The sequence below is a fragment of the Pantherophis guttatus genome, chromosome 1, assembly GCF_059756535.1.
Source record: "Pantherophis guttatus breed Tessera chromosome 1, ASM5975653v1, whole genome shotgun sequence".
In the NCBI taxonomy this organism is placed as follows: Eukaryota; Metazoa; Chordata; class Lepidosauria; order Squamata; family Colubridae; genus Pantherophis; species Pantherophis guttatus.
The window spans coordinates 119,767,063-119,784,287 of NC_142063.1; the positions used below are offsets into that span (position 1 = coordinate 119,767,063).

At 43.9% G+C, this 17,225-nt stretch overlaps 1 protein-coding gene and 1 long non-coding RNA gene across 3 annotated transcripts in view; one reads left to right on the plus strand and one right to left on the minus strand.

Moving 5' to 3' along the window:
- The window catches only part of CTDSP1 (CTD small phosphatase 1), a 28,320-nt gene extending 13,697 nt beyond the window's left edge, over positions 1-14,623 (minus strand). Inside the window, exon 1 of one of the 2 annotated variants that reach the window (XM_034433694.3) lies at positions 13,743-14,623. In XM_034433694.3, coding sequence (XP_034289585.1) covers positions 13,743-13,809 — 67 coding nt within the window. In that variant the 5' untranslated portion in view covers positions 13,810-14,623. The remainder of the gene's footprint in view (positions 1-13,742) is intronic. The other variant, XM_087881664.1, reaches the window with a different exon arrangement.
- On the plus strand, positions 12,398-12,753 carry LOC117675243 (uncharacterized). Its single transcript, XR_004594162.2, has 2 exons — positions 12,398-12,449; positions 12,637-12,753. It is a non-coding gene; the product is annotated as an uncharacterized LOC117675243 (long non-coding RNA).
- Positions 14,624-17,225: the final 2,602 nt, after the last annotated feature.

A 17,225-nucleotide genomic window follows, 5' to 3' on the forward strand; every position in this document is an offset into this window, starting at 1 on the left:
TATATGTGTGTTCTCCCCCGTTCCCCTCTCCTCCATGTCCTGTTCACATTTTCCTTAGTCACATAAGGATGCCAACACTAGAAAAACTCTAGGGCAGTTTTAATCAGGCATCATCTTCCAAGCTTTAAGTTAGATTCACTTTCCCATCTCATCTCTTTGCTGTGCTATGTCTGGCTCCTGGTCTCTAACCCAGCCCCAAATCATGAGATTGCCTTCACTCTGAGATGCCTGGACCAGGGCTACAATAGAACAGAAGAACATATAGCCACAAAGCCTAGCTAGCAAGAAAGAAAGTAGCACTTTCACTCCCAGTAACCCTATTCTAGAGTCACAACTTCTATTTTGGGTTTTTAAACTCACTTTGTTGCAAGTTTATCTAAGTCCAACATATCTCTTTTATCCTAACCATACTCAGAGGTAGATGCTCTGTGGTAAAAGGATGTTGCTTTTAGGAGACCCAAAGTAGCACTTGCAAAAGAATTTTTCAATGTTTATTTTTAAAACGAATGGACAAGATTCAGACGTAAGCAGAACTTATTTAGAGCAAGAGAGGTCCCAGGGCCACATGTGGTACCTGAAGTCTCTCTCTCTCTCTCTCTCTCTCTCTCTCTCTCTCTCTCTCTCTCTCTCTCTCTCTCTCTCTCTCTGTCTCTCTGTCTCTCTCTCTCACACACACACACAACACACCACACACACACACACACACATTTAATCCTATCTCAAAAAGCCAGTGGTACAGTTGCTAAAATTCAATGATGCTTTATCCTGCTACTCTGAGGCCAGAAAATACATGAAAAGTGTACATCTACCACCATGGCTACTGTATCATCACCATGCCTTGCAAACACTCAGAAAAAAATGGAAAATCCATGCTCTGCCCAAATGTGTAACTTGGCCATACCCACTTTGCCTTATTGTCCTGTGATGTTTGGGCCCCTGGTTAGGTGCTCAGAGGGCACTGTTCCACGACACGTTGAACTGACTGCTTTGGAGACAGAGACTTTCTGCAGGCAACTCCATCCTGTATTGACTGTATAGTCTACCTCTGAATTTGCAAAGAGGGTAAAATAGCTTCATATTTGCTCATTGAGAATGTAACTGCAATGTGCTTGTTAACACTTTTGCCGTACGCTAAATAAATAAATAAACAGGCCCCTGGAACTGCTTTGTGTCTCATGGGGAAGAGGAAACATCTTCTCTTTGTTCAGCTTTGCAGTCAGAAATGCATGCATGTCCGCTCTGAAGTTCAATGTTATCTTTTCAGGCAAGCCTGTCTAGGATTGCAGCCTTACTGTCGACCTGCTTGACATAGTCCAGCCTTCTTGCAGCCAAAGCTAATGTCAAAGGGGATCATATAGAGTAAATGTTTAGTGTCACCTTGCTAGGTCAGATCCACAGGTAGATCTTTTGGCAATTAAATAAAAAAATGTGGACATCCAGAGGAAGGGCCTTCTTACAGTTGGCCCATAAGTCATAATGAGTGGCATGCTATTCTCAAACATGAACATTCCATCTTAACAAGGAATAGTTTCTCATAGGCCTGTTCTCCATGGATTTATCTACTGTAGAAGACGGCAGTTTGGTGCTCTCGAGAGAATATTGACTAACACTCCCATAATCCTTTGCTTCTAGCTGTGTATTATGGACCTGGTGGAATTGTAGTCCCAAAAATATGCCTAGCACTTGACTTCCTTCTTATTCATGGACTGGTACAAAGCTACCATCTCACTTGATGGTAATGTGTTCAGCACAAAATAAACATAAAATTGTACTTCATGCCTGCAGGTGCCTTTCCTTTTTGTTCATTCTCACAGGCACACATAAGCATGGTGTCTTGACTGCAGTAGGTCCCTGCCTATCTTCTTGAAGAAGAACCCAGCTATGTAATCCGAGTATGAACCTGAATATCCAACTATGACGAAAACAAAGAGTTACAAATTGCTGGATCAGATATTTTATTCAGCCAGCTATGTGATAACCACAAAAATATTGCTCAACACAAATGGTAGGAAACAGACTGTAAATATAGTGTTGAGCTTCTGAAGGCAAAGTGGTGACCTCGAAAAGATGCAGCAACTCTCTCCCCTTTTTTACCTCTTTTGAGGGGGAGTTAAAACCAAAATAGGCACACCAATCTTGCAAGAGTATTTTGTTTCGGTATTTTTATAGGAACTATCAAAGGATCTAATTTCTGTATTTTGCTGTTGAATTTCAGCAGTGTAATTGGAGGAGGGCATTACCATTGGTTGTAAGTAACTCACCCTGTTTTTTATTTTTATTTTTTTCTTGGAGGCAGGCAAAATTTTGATAGTCAAGAGCCCCTTTAAAATCTAGCAATGAGTGGCTCCACATTGCACACATGGGTAGGGGTAACTTTTCTTTTCTTTTGTTAACCCTGATATACATACTTTAAGGGCTACAGACCTTACTACAGACTCACATCAACATGGCAGGAAACGCTGACAGTTTTCAGCAATCATGGCCAGAGGAATCCCTGAGGTCCATCCAAAGTAGCTTAAAGTGAGCCTAGGACCACAATTTCCCCATCCATAATCTAGGGCCATTATGATAGAGCTGCTGTCACTAAGAGCAGAGGAAATCTAAAGCAGATCCTAATGAGTCAGTAACTATGAAGGACAGATCTTAGTTGAGAACAGAACAAGGCCATTCTCAGCCCACAAAAAGCTTTTAATTTCCAGGAGCCCTCAATGGTTTCAAGAACCATTTGCTTCCTTACAGTGGCAACCCTCCCCCATCACCTCGGAGACCTTCAGCAGACTGTTTCAGGAACACCCTACACTTTGATTGGCAGCTGCATATTGTAAACATGCTCAAAGAGGAACATAATCCTATTCAGGTCCGCTCTTTCTGATTCAGTTCTCTACTGGAAATATTGTTTTTACTGACAAGGGTAACAAGAAGAAAATAACACACCACATCAGGTAAAGACAAGAAAATTCAAGGTGGGCCAAACTAGCACAGCAAGCAAAGCAGACTCAGTTCATCAACCATTCAATCTTTTAAAAAAAGAAACTTGAGATCTGGGGTGCTCCACATGAATACAAAACACAGAATTGCTGGGGCAAAGCACTGAATACTGAACCGATTACCAGAGCCAAAAATACAAACTAAAACATTTGTCATTTGCCAAGAACCATCATGCTCAAAAGCCCAATTCCGGTTTCCCAGCCTAAATGAGAAACAAAATCTCACTGTACTTTAGCACAGGCGTCTCTCCAAACTTGGCAGCTTTAAGACCTGTGGACTTCAACTCCCAGAATTCCTCAACCAGCTATGGTTAAGGAATTTGCCATTAAGACAGACATTTGTGAATGGTACATCACTCCAACCTCTTTCTTAGATCCAGCCAAGCTCATATTATCAATTCTATGTAAATTAATGGCAGCTAGATTAGTGATGGCTAAATATTGGGGACGAAATTGGGATATTCAAAGAAATGAGTGGTATAATGAAATTTGGAGTATGGTAGCAAATGATAAATTAACAACAGAAATTAAATTTTAAAAAGGGATGATCAAAGCAAACAATTATAATGAAATATGGGGGGATTTTATAAAATCAGTGTTGGTGGAAGGCAAAGGGAATAAACCTACTCAAGAATATATGTTGTTTTGGAGGGGATAAGGGCACAATTGGAATATATTGTATATCTTTTAGTTGTTATAGACAAAGAAATATAAGGAAGGGAAAATGGTCTCGGGGGGATGCACTCTAATATTTGTTTTTTCCCCCTTTTTCTTTCTTTTTTTGTATTTAGATGTATGTGTACTATGTTTGTATTATTTGTATTTAAATTTTTTTTAATAAAAATTCTGTTAGTTGAGTGCAGATTCACTCAATGCATATTGTTGTACTAACCATATCTGGCTGGTTTGGACTTTTTCCCTGGGAAATCAGAGGTAAATTTCAAAATCTCAAGTGTCACAGGCCATTCTGAGCACTACCAGGTCTCTGGGGTTTTTTTCCCCCTATCTGTGCCACTAATATTCCAATCTCCAAACTTGGCAACTTTAAGACTTGTGGATTTCAATTCCCAGAATTCTTCAACCGGGAGTTTAAAATTAGCCATAGCAAATATGGCAGAGGAATGGCCCCAAAGAATTCGATAACAAATGATAAGGTGTCTCCCAAATCCTGCCGTTATTAAATAGAGATCAGAATTAAGAGAGTTCTTGCTGTAAATGAATAATATTTAACCCCTGGCCTCTGAGGCTGTTACTAATCGAAGAAGATAGTTTCTAGGAGAATGCCACAAGTAGCTTGAAGAAAACATTCTAAGTATACAGTGACTTTTGCCAATGGCACTTAGTCATGGCTACATTTAGTAACTAGGCCTCTTTACAACAGGCCCAGCAAAGGAAACTTGTGCCATTCTTAGTTCTGCTCAGCAGAAAGCCCTGTAATTTCCCCTGCCTGCACAATATCTATTCCAACTGTTGTATCCATATCAAGAGTCTTGCGGCATTTCAGCAGGTCATTGCAAAAAAGAGAGGAAAACAATACTAAAATATTTTCCGTCCCTTCCCTTCCCTTCCCTTCTCTTTCAAATTCTGTGTTGTGTCTGTACTGATTAAAACTTGAGGACAGCTTGTTCTGGTTTCATTGATCTGTTAGCAGCAACTAGAGCTTTTCTGGGCAAAGAGCAAAGTACAGATGCTTTAAAGCAACTCATAAATAAAATGGCTCATGCAGTTCTTCCAGATTTAACTAGGAAGGCTAAGGTCCAAACAAGCAGGGCCACGGACTCCACTGATTTCTCCTACATAGGATGGCAGTGGCAAATGATGTCACCGTTATGAATATACAAATGAGACAAGCACTCATTGAGCGTGGCATGCAAAGGGGGTGGTCCACAGAGATTGTGTTAGAACACAAGGCCGACATTCTAACCAGCAGGAATGAGCTCAGAAAAGAATAGCATCACAGCTTCACACCGCAACAGGCCTGGCTGCCTGTCGACCCATCAAGCCAACCATCCATGCACACCAGGGGCTTAATGAAACCTTGAACTGCAAGAATGGTAGGTGGTGGGGAGATAAACCATCATTGACAGGTCACTTGCCTGAAGCTAGCAGAAAGACATTGTAATAATCAAAAATACCTCACTGCCCAAATTAGATCTATGGTCCAATTCAAACACTACTTTGTTACCCCTACTAGCCAACTAGCAAACTGCAGGTGGGGGCACGAAGATCATACAACTTTTCCGTCGATAACCTCGGGAGGTCAGTGGTCACCTCTCCTAAGCCTAGAAAACCCTTTTAATAGAACTGTTTTAGGTCTTTTTGAGATAAAGGCCACATTCAGAGTTAACACTAAGCCATTATTTGTCAGCATTGAACATAACTGCCTTCCATGAATTTGTCTAACTAAGAAAGTTGACCAAGAAATCTGATTAAGCATGCTTACATGTTTATTACAATTATCAATATAGAGTGAAAAAAAGAAAAATGAAGATTCCAGCTGTTTTCTTATTGCAGAGAGGTCCAACCTGTACCTCCTCCCTTTATTATAACCCCCAGAGACCTCCAGATGTTTTTACCCAATTGTAATTGTTAATGTGACAGAAGGGAAAATGATTAAGCATATAACTGGAATGTAATCATATCAACTACATTTAATTTGGATTATGTTTAATCACAAACAAAATTGAATCCAGTTTCTATTCTGGCTTCAGTCATGACTTTCTGGAGTTTAGTCACTGGTGCAGTGCTCCAAAAAGATACGAAGTTATTTCTCAACAAACCCAGCACACTCCCATCACAACAAATGACAGCTAATTTCAAGAGGAAAGCCACTTGATCCTTCTCCTGCTTCTATCACCAAGGAAAATTACGATTGGGCAGTTAGTGGCACTGATTAAACTGCCTAGGTTCCTATTTTATACATAACTCTAGCAAGAATTGATTGGTTTTGGCTCGCTACAAATGTGTCCATGTCGCTGTGATGCTGAATGAACCATGGTTGACATCATGGGGATGCTTTGGGCCAGTCTGATTCATTTCACAAACCATGGTTAAATAAATTGTTAGGATAATGTTCCATCCCAATCAATGGTTTAAAGTCACCCAATAAGCTTCGTGGCAGACTCTAACTCACTACATTTCACTGACATTAATCATAATACTTTAAACAGTACATTTTATTCTGATTGTTGCTTTCCGTAAGCTTTATAGCAGCCCTTTAAGGCAAGCTAGTATTCACTTACTCCCCATAGTCTATATGGGATGGAAACAAAGGGACTATATACTAGCTTCTTATATTTGCACTGGGATTAGGTTCAAATCTGAGATGTCTATGGAGATTCTCAGTCATCCAGGTTATGGTTGTCCCAAAGGTGCTTTTTTCAAGAGGCAACTGGACTTTCTGGTTTTTCTTTGAAGATGTTTCGCTTCTCATCCAAGAAGCTCCTTCAGCTCAGCTTCAGCTTCTGCTTCAGCCCTCCAACAGAAGCTTTGGACACATCTCCTTAGCTGCCAAGACCCAGGAGGAGCTGCTATAAGATTGACACAGGAGCTGTCCTTTTAATTGAATTCATTCAATATATATGCTACCCGAGACTCCCTTTCTCCCTGGACTGCTGCTACAATGATTTTGCTCACATTTTTGCTCTTTTCTCTCACCGCATTTAGAAGATCATTGAAGACAGTTTTATTTCACCAAGCCCCGAAGATTACTTTAGTGTTATTATTGGCATCTATCTTGGGGTGGGTGGGGGCCAGGGTGGATTTATTCTTATTGCTGTTGTTTTTAATATTTTTAATGTGTTGTATCCTGCCAAGAACTTTGGGATTAGGGGCCAGGCTGTAAAAAATAAATAAATCAACAATAAATTAAAGGAGGAGAGGTTGCAGTGGCTAGAAAGTCCAAGAAATCTTACTTCAGCCGTGAAGTCACTAAATGGCCTTAGGCCGGGGGGGGGGTAACATGTTGTTTTCCAGATGTACTTGAACTGCAACTCCCATCATCCCTTACTGCTAACGATGTTAGGTAAGGTTTATGGGACTTGAAAGTCTTTGTTCCACCCTGTCCCCCAATTATATGCAAGATACAATACTGGCCTACCTTTCTAAGATAAAGACTGAATTCTCATTGAACACATAGTCAGGCTTTATTTATACACACAGAACAAATTGTAGTGGTCTGATTTACTGTTCGTCTAATACAATGGATGGATCTGCCCTAAACCTTAAGCCAGGTAAGCCATGACTGAAGGACTCCACTCTGCAGACCAGCCTCCCACCCTCTCAGAAGGCAGAGGAGGTCAGCAAAGAGTAGGGACGGGTGTCCATTTAGTTCAACCTTCGGGGAGCAATCAACTTTAATTCCCACGCTAAGCCTCCTTCCAAATTCTAAAAAAATGGGCCAAGCATCCGATACAGTTTTCAGTCCCAATATAACCAGTTGAACGCTTTCAAACTATTTTTCAAGGGGCTTTCATGCCTCCCATTGCAACATGCCATGATGGCGCAGTGGTTAAAATGCAGTATTGCAGACTGCCCCCAGCCTGGAGTTCGATCTGACTGGCTCAAGGTTCACTTAGCCTTCCATCCTTCCAAGGTCAGTAAAATGAGGACCCAGATTGTTGGGGGGCAATATGCTAACTGTAAACCGCTTAGAGAGGGCTGTAAAGCACTGTGAAGAGGTATATAAGTCCAAGTGTTGTTGCTATAGCTACTTCCAACCACACTTTAACTGTGCCCCAAAGACCACTGAGGCAGTTTGGGGTTTTCTCTGGAGATTTTAGAAGTCTGGGACTTTTATCTCCTATTTCTTACAAAAAAGCATAAATAAAATCAGTTTTTGTAATTCAGCTTTTCTAGGAGTCTTGCTTTATGCTTCTGCTTGATGCACAATTAAGTGGTATAACTCTTAATTGCATTATAATAGCATTAGCCTGCCACAAGAAGGGGGATCAAAAAAATTTTTTCAGCCTTCAATCATATTTTTAAGAGAAGCAACGCATTTCTCTGTTGAATGTTAACATACAAAGGAGATGGACTGTTTATCGTATCTTGCCTTTATTTTAATTCATTAAAAGTAACACAATTGTCAATTATCCTAGCATGGCACATTCACCTGTACAAATGACTTCACTTGCATTTGCTATTATTGCTTCATTTGCATTTGCTATCCTTGCAATTACCTTTAAAACCATTATTATGATTGTCCATATTGGAAACTAGCTGGACGCCCATGCTTCGCTACAAAACTATGTGCTCAGGCTAGATAAATTGACACTTGCAGCCTAATGTAGAATGTGTAACTCCGTAGCATCAGAGGGTGTTAATATAATGCAACTGGCAGTTGGAACAGAGGGGGAGGGGGAGTAGAATGTCCCAGCCCGCAGCATCCATTGGCATTCATCTGGCTAGCATCCTATCAGTGTGTGAGAGAGTTGAGGAGTGTTTGGAAACTCAGACAGTATTTGCTGTGTGAGCAAGGAGACAGGAAGGAGGCTGGGCGTGGTTCAGCTCAACTGTTCTGTAGTAAAGCTGCTTGCTGCTGTGAAAGTAAAACTGAAAGTGAAACTCTCTCCTCTGCTTGTGTTTTGCATTTGGAACAGATTTCTTTTCAGGTGGGGAGGGGGAGTAGAACTCCTTAGCATGAGAGCGTGTTAATAATACAGGAAATACTAATGCTCTGATGGTCATTTTGAAAAATCCTTTCTTAGTGAGCACCTAGAAGCCAAGAGGAACATATGTGGCAAATTTCAAGTTTGTAGGCTTTACAGTTCTGGAGATTTTGTAATTATGGCGTGAGTGGTTTTCGCTTTTATATATATAGATTAAAAATGGTACTTATAAATTAAATTATAAATGTAGCATAATTATTATGAATTGTAAATATAATAAATATTATAGAATCTTTGGGCTAGCCACTCTCCCTCCCCTCAACCCACCTCACAGGGCTGTTGTTGTGAGGAAAAGAGGAGCAGGAAGGAGTATTAGGTATGTTTGCAGCCTAGAGTTACCAATAAAAATAACAATGGAATAAAAATAAATACACAAAGAAATAGTTATATGTAAATTATAATTATTAAACAAAGCTTTGAGAGCCGGATGAATACTGTGAGAGGATGAAGAACTATTACAATGTCTATTATATAAGAGCTTATAAATTCTCTCCACAGTGAAATTCCATGGGAATTGAATGTGTTCAACTTATAGAAGGAATTATCACAACAGGCTTGAGAAGAATGATTAAGTACCTTTCAAAATAGAGAAAGGGAGCTAGAATTCGATTTCTTTTCACCCTGATATAGTTATCCTGTCAAAAGAGATGAAATAGGAACTAAATGGGAGTTTTAAACATGAGCCTTTTCTCACTAAAATCCATAAAGTATTGTGAAGAACAAAATAAACCTTTTAGACTGGGCTTAGGACAATTTTCAGAGGAAACAATATTTAACCAGATGAACTCCTGTTCAATACCTACCTTCTCCAAGCAGCCTGGATATATTCGATTCAAAACAGAACCTGCAGGCCTATTTCAGGGAAGCATTAGAAGGGAAGAGGAATGGACAAGGGCGTTTGCCACATTTTCTCGTCTGGTGCTATCCAAGTGCACCTGATGGACATAGTACAGCAATAAGCCATTATGCGATTCACTTGTTTCTTGCTTAGCGTGAACTGCAAACTCAACCATAAAGGTTCAGCTTTATGGGGGAATAAAACCCTGACTAAACTGGTTTGATTTAATATTATAAGTCAAACAACCAAGATCACTAAGGACCCCACTTAATATTATGTATGAATCCTATCCCAGTACTCCTATGTGGGAATCACCAGTCACTGAAAGTCACTGAGCCTTTTACCTAAGTTCTGTTTTGAAGGCTGTTTTCTCCAAGGGCTGGAATGCTAAATTTCTCTATATTAGGCTGTCTTTCAAATCTGCATTGTCTACTCTGACTGGTGGCGGCTTTCCATTGCCTTGTTAACCTTTCAATTGTTAACCTTTATGGTGGTATTGTACAGAGGTAGTCCTCGACTTACGACCACAATTGAAGCCAAAATTTCCATTGCTAAGCAAGGCAATTGTTAAGTGAGTTTTGCCCCCATTTTACAACCTGTCTTGCCACAGATGTTAAGTGAATCACTGCAGTTGTTAGTAACATGGTTGTTAAGTGAGTTTGGCTTCTCCATTGACTTTGCTTGTCAGAAGGTCGCAAAAAGGGGATCATGTGACTCCGGGGACGCTGCAACCATCATAAATACATGCCTGTTGCCAAGCATCTTAATTTTGATCACATGATCCTGGGTCGTGCTGCAATGGTTGTAAGTATGTCTGAAAATCACTTTTTTTCCGGTGCTGTTGTAACATTGAACGGTCATTAAATAATGGTTGTTAAGTCGAGGACTTCCTGTAAATTGACCTGAGTCACTTAGGCAAGATGGGTAGTGTAGAAAAGTAAATAAGTAAGTAAGTACAGTAAATAGATAGATAGATAGATAGATAGATAGATAGATAGATGGATGGATAGATAAGATAAATATGGCAAATGTTTAAAACTTAACTTGAGAGGTTTCTGCATCCCTGCAGGTTATTTTCTGCCCATATTTCTGCCTTTTCTAGCTTACTGTTTTATTTGTGTTCCAAGACTCTTCCATGGCATGGGAAAAAGACCCTGGACCCACCTCTCCTATGATTCCAAGAATGAACACCGAGGACTTCAGGCAGGATGGAAACCTGAAGCCAGATGCTTTGAAAGTCCATTAACAATAATTATAGACAATGTGGGGTCCTTGGTGCTCTCTGAGCTTGCCTGTTTTCTTCCAGACGTTTCATTACCCAAACTAGGTAACATCATCAGTGCTAGGTAGTAAGGAGTGCTGTTTACTGTTCAGTTTATATTCTGGTGTCTTGCCTGTCTGTGTGGGTGGGGGCGGTCTTAGAGATTCCTTGGTTGGGCTGTTTACTAATAGTGGCTCTTTGGCAGTTTCTTGATTGGGGTATTGCTTAATAGATTGTTGGTCTGAAGTTAACCTTGTCTATATTGTCTAATTATAGACAATATTCCTTCTGTGGTAGCTCAGTGCAACATAAGGCAACTTCTCGGTAGCTGACTGAAAGGTGCAAACTCTTCAACCAACCCAAATCATTACCAGGTCTTGCATACATGTCCTTATTCCACATGGGACTCCTGAAGGCAGACAGCCTGCTGGCCATATTTGGCAGCCCAATAAGGCTCCGGTTGGTTTGCTTACTCAGATGTATAAATGTCTACTTTCAGGTAGACTGGTGGGGTTTCTTTAGTTGCTAGAGTAGAATTGGTGCAAACCTCTCCGCTCACTGCTTACAATGGCCCTGAGACTCTCTCCTAAGCTCCAATCTTGAATTGCATCTCTAACCAAGCATTATTTTATATTCCGATGAATGACATATATTAAGAAAACCTGCCGCTGTCTTCCAAGATCCCTGTGGTCTTCCCAAGCTCAACCATGGCTCCTTCTGGATCAGACAAACTGTGGTCAGAAGGGAATCCATTTTCCATTTCCTCCATCCTCTGCACCTCCGTCTTTTATTGGCCTGATACATCCAGGCTCAAATGGTGGAAATCAGAGAAGGAAGACTCAAACAGCTACATTTCCCCAGATTGCTGCAAATGACCAGGAATGCCTCCATTCCACAAGTCCGGTCTGCTCAGCAGTGAAGAACCATGCTTCCCCTTTGCCTCACTGTCAAAGCATCTGATGGGCAAGAGGTCTGAATTTCTGAAACAAAGGCCGCCTCCAATTTCTTGCTAACCAGCACCTTCCTCTATGTTCACCAGGAAGTGGTGTAGAAAGTCTAGAAGAATCCGTAAAGACATGGGTCACACACTCTCTGCCCCCTCCCCCTCTTGTGGTTGCTGTTGTTAAGATTGCCACTGGTATACCTCTGTTCACGATTCAAAACGGAGACAAAAGCAATTGGACGTTTTTGCCGTAATATCAGAGCGGCTCCTTTCTACAGTAACAGTAACAGAGTTGGAAGGGACCTTGGAGGTCATCCAGCCCAACCCCCTGGTCACGCAGGAGACCTGTACTAGGGATTCGAACCGCCGACCTTTCTGATCGACAAGCGAGGTGCTACAAAAGGGCCATATTGGAAGGAAAAGTGAGTGGGAGGCGATATGCCAAAAGATTGAGAAAATGCTGCTCTTCCTACCACTCAGGGAGACTCTGGATTCCTGCAAGTTAAGAGATCAATCCTGAAACGTCAATAAAAACACCCAATTCAGCGCCTCTGGCTTCTGTCCAGCAGAGGAGCCTTCTAGTTGATTTACTAATCCCTGGCACAAAATTGGCTGGTATGCAGTGCCCAGTCTCTGCTAGGAGATTTTGTCCATCCTCAATTCAAAAGCCAATCCCCACCCTCCTGCCCTTACTTTCCATCCCTCCAAAGCAGCAACAGCGGAAACCCACAGCTGGAAACATCTGGAAAAGGTACCTCCATTGCAAACGGCCCAGTTCTCTCCCTCCCAGTTCTCTCCCTCCCCGGAAAAACAGTGACTGACAGACAGTTGGATGGGGAGAGGCATCCAGGATATGGGGTGGGGGTGGGGTGGGGGTGGGGGAGGGCATGCAGTAGGATGCCGTTTGCACTAATCTGTCTCCCTCTCGCCCACTCCAGATGGCTCAGACTACAACTCCCATTCTGCCAAGAACATGGAAATGGTAATCCGATCCCTGGAACCCACCAGGTTGAGGAAGGCAGGCTGTCTGAATAAAACCTGTTGCTGGACTCACACCGTACAGCTTCTTCTGCCATAATATTCGGTGCAAAGGAGTTGGGATGGGGGCAGCAGAGGTGCCCAAAGACCCCAGATAGGCACCCAGGGCAACTGTAGGCCCTTCATCTATAAGCCCCAGCCCTTCCAGAGGATATGCGGTATCATCAAGCGATTTGCTATGGCAAAACGAGGCCTTTCGGGCAGCTCCCGACAGAAGGCGAGCGGGGTTTAGGTTTGGACAGCCTGCGCGGACTTCGCAACCATTCCTAGAGAAAATACACGCACGTGTGCAAAGCGGTTGCGCTGATGTCTCGGCGCTTTGTGGCATCCACAGGACGGGATGGGGTCCCGAGCACGCTTCCCACCCACCCCTCACCCCCAACTTTGCTGCCTCCGGATGCTTGAGGCTGCAGCTCCCACCGCCCTTCCCCACAACTCACGGGCGCAGGGCATGCAATCGTGTAACGTCCCGCGGGCCCCAGGTTGAAGACGGCTCTGCCATCCGCGCCCGCCTTAGGGAACGCCTGGAATTCGCGGGACGCGGCGTCGACGGGGGTTGGGGTTGGGGGGCTCGGGGAACATCTTCGAGCCCAGAAAGAAACACGCGTGTTAAAAGACATTCCGTCCGCCGCTTCCCCTCCCCCCCCCGCCACTTCGGCTTTGCTACCGGAATCTCAAAAATCGGAGTGACTCCGGAGGCCCTTCGGAGGGAAAAGTCTGCAAGCGCCCCTCCCCGGTTCCAGCCGTTGGCACCGAAGGCGCGCAGGGCGATCCAGCGCCTCTCTTCTCCGGAGGTGGAGGGGGGGGGGGAGAGGCGATCTGTCAAACCCGAGAGGGTCGCCGGGCTTCTTGCAGCTCCGCTTTGGGCGACCTGTAGCCCCCCCCCTCCAGGCATTTCACCCGAGGAGGGCAGGCAGACGCGATCCCCAAAGCATCCGCGGCCGATGCCCCGCGTGGGAGGAAGAGGAAGAGGAAGAGGGGGGGGGGGTTTGTTAAAAATGCTTACCTTTCTCCTGCAGAGGACTGTTCACCTCTTCCTTGCTAACCTGGGTGATTATGGGTCCGCTGTCCATTAGACCAGACGTGCAGAGAGCTCTCTTCCCGCCTCCGATTGTCTCTCCGCCGCCGCCGCCGCCGCTTCGGGGAATTTTCCGGGACTTCGCACAGATTTATATATATATATCTATATCTCGTATTATTTCCTCCCCACCCCCACCCCCGGTTGTGTTTTTTTTAAAAAACAACAACAACAACAACCGCGGCGGCGGCAGCAGCAGCAGCAACAGCAGCGGAACGGAACGGAACGAAAGAGAAAAAAAAAAAAAAGGAAGGAAGGAAGAAACTAATAAATAAAAGGAAAAGAAAACGGAAGAGGGGAGATGAGAGGGTGGGGGGAGGGGCGGGGGGAGACGGGGAAAGGGAAAAGCAAAACAAAACAAAAAGGGGGAGGGGGAGAAAAAAAAAAGACGGCGGGCGAAGGAAACTTTGTTACAACATGGAGTTCCCTCTTCACGGGTTCTGATACAAACATGGAGCCCAGGCGCGGTTTCAAGCTACCCCTTAAAAGGGCAATGGCATCCCTCGGTCGCCCGGGACAGCCAGCCACCAGCGACGTTCTCGGGAACGAACCGACGTTGCCGCCGCCGCCGCTGCTCTCCCAACAGGCAGGGTCCCCACACCCAGCCCACCACACATCTGGGATCGCTCTGGGCGCGAAACTCGGGTGGGGGGGGGGAGAGGGGGAAGGCGGCGGGGTTTGGTTTTCATCTTAGATCTCTCCCCCCCCCCAGCGGACTCTCCAAACTCTCGGCGATTTGCCTTTCCTTGCCAAAAAAAAAGCCCCTTCTGAGGGCCGCTCGGCAAGGCCGGAGTGGGAGGGTGTGGCTGGATCCGCTGAGGGAATCTTTCCGCTCCGCCTGATTTCGGGGTGCGGGTTTATTTTTTTTCCCTCCAGGATTTAGAATCGGTCGATCCACCGCTTGTCTTCAGGGATGGATTTTTTTTTCTTTTTTTTCTTTTTTTTTTTGGAGCGACTGCCCGGTCTGCTAATGTAGAAATAGCGGCCAGGAAGGAAATGTAGAGCCGTCGAGCTCTCCTCATCAGCTTGTTCCCCTGACAGGCTTATTTTTGTCTTGATTTTTTGGGGGGGTGGGGGGGGTGGGACGGGACGGAAGGGGGGGGACACGACGTGGGAGCTTCTTTGTGGAGCTCTTTGCTTCGTTTGTCTCGAGGTGGTTTCCCCGAAACAAGCAGAGAGTGAGTCTGTCCGGACATTCTGGCAAATATTACCAGTTTGGCATTCTGTTGAGAAGGCCTGAGCATCCTTTTCAGAAGGAATTTCCAAGTGTTCGCTAGAAAAAAACAATTGCTACCAACCTGCCTTCTATTGAGGACTTGTATACTGCAGGAGTCAAAAAGAGGGTTGTGAAAATATTTACAGACCCCTCACATCCTGGACATAAACTGTTTCAACTCCTACCCTCAAAACGACGCTATAGAGCACTGCACACCAGAACAACTAGACACAAGAACAGTTTTTTCCCCAAATGCCATCACTCTGCTAAACAAATAATTCCCAAATATTTACTAAGTCTGCATTACTATTAATCTTCTCATTGTTCCTATCACCCATCTCCTCCCACTAATGACTGTATGACTGTAACTTTGTTGCTTGTATCCTTATGATTTATATTGCTATCGGTTGTTTCCCGATCGCTTATTTGTACCTTATGACTATCATTAAGTGTTGTACCTTATGATTCTTGACGAATGTATCTTTTCTTTTATGTACACTGAGAGCATATGCACCAAGACAAATTCCTTGTGTGTCCAATCACACTTGGCCAATAAAAATTCTAGTCCCTGATGGGTCATTGTTCCAGAATAGCAATCTTCTCTTAATGAGAGTAATTCACCAACCTTCCAGACTTTTTGATTTACTAAGCAAGAACTGTCAGAACTCATGGTTGACCTTGCCGGGTGCCAGAAATGGCAAGAAGGCTTAAGGGAATAAAATAGATTTGCCTGCAGAGATTCACCTGGCTTTTTAGTACCATGCATTGGTTTGGCAGTTAAGAAAGGTGTCCGTCGAAGGGTCTTTCCGAGGATTGAATAGCTGTCTGTCTTTGACCCACCAGAAAGCCACTGGCATAACATCCTTTGTGCCACTGCCAAGCCGGCCTCTATTACATCTGTTTCCAACCACTGCCAGTCTCCTGGCTCTCCTCCAAGCTAAAAGGTGACAAAGCTGAATAGATTTTATACACCTGGAGGCTGGCCTTGAAAGGCTTCAGAACAAGGAAGATAGTGTTACTGAATGCCATCATCTGACAGCAACATCCTGGGTTTAGAATAGGGGGAAAAAGACTCTGTGGCATAGTTGGGGGACATCATGCAGGACAGCCTTACAGGGTGGATGATGTTTTCTCAGGTGGGGCTGAACTAGATAGAACCATAAGGCTGGAAGTGACTTCGGAGGTCTTCTAGTCCAACCCGCTGCTCAAGGCAGGAGCCTTATATTGAGGCTGGGGGAATGGAGTGGGGGGGGGAGATTATTCAAAATAGGGCAGGGCCAGGACCCAAAAGAGAAACAAGTTTAAAATTCCAACCTCCCCTCTTTTAAGAACGGATGACAGCATGCAGGACAACATTTCTGTGTTTGATACCAGAGCACACATTTCAGTAGTAAACACCGAGCCACTACAGAATGGTGGGTGAGCTGCAAATCGCTCACTGAATTTGTTGGCTCACATATTTAGGGATAAACATAGGTGTACTTTTGAAATATAAACTGAAATTGTTTTAAGTTTACACATAAAGATACAGAGGTGTGCTTTTTAAGCAGCAAGAAGGGTTGCAATTCTCTGTGTAGTAGGGGCCTTTCCCAGCTCAAGTCAGCAGCTGACTGGTGTCTTGGATGATGCCTTCCTTGCAGAGGGCAGCTGCCATCTGCAGGCTGGGTCCCGAGGAGATACCCCTGATTCACCCTGGAACCTTCCTTGAGATCGCTGCCTTCCCCAAACCATCCAGAGCAGTGGTGTCCATCCTTGGCAATTTTAAGACTTGTGGACTTCAACTCCCAGAATTCTCCAGCCAACATTGCCAGCTAGGGAATTCTGGGAGTTGAAGTCCACAAGTCTTAAAGTCACCAAGGTTGAGCACCCCTGATCTGGAGCATTTATGCGCTGATGTGATTTGCTTGGAAGGAGGAAGCCTCCACTCATCAAGATGGCTGCATTGGTGCAGTCAAAATCCGGCATGCTTTTTATGATGCACATTAAAAACATGTTGCTTTAATTACCACCATCCTGACTTTTTTTTTTATCACATCCTATGGATGCCTCTTCCAGAGTACTTTTTATATATGGATCACTTAAAAACAAAACAAAACAAAACAAAACCAAGAGAACCAGCAAAGCCATCTCTCAGAGCAGCCAGAAAGCCACAGGAACATGGTAAGGAGACAAGGAGAAGGGACAACATGGGAGTT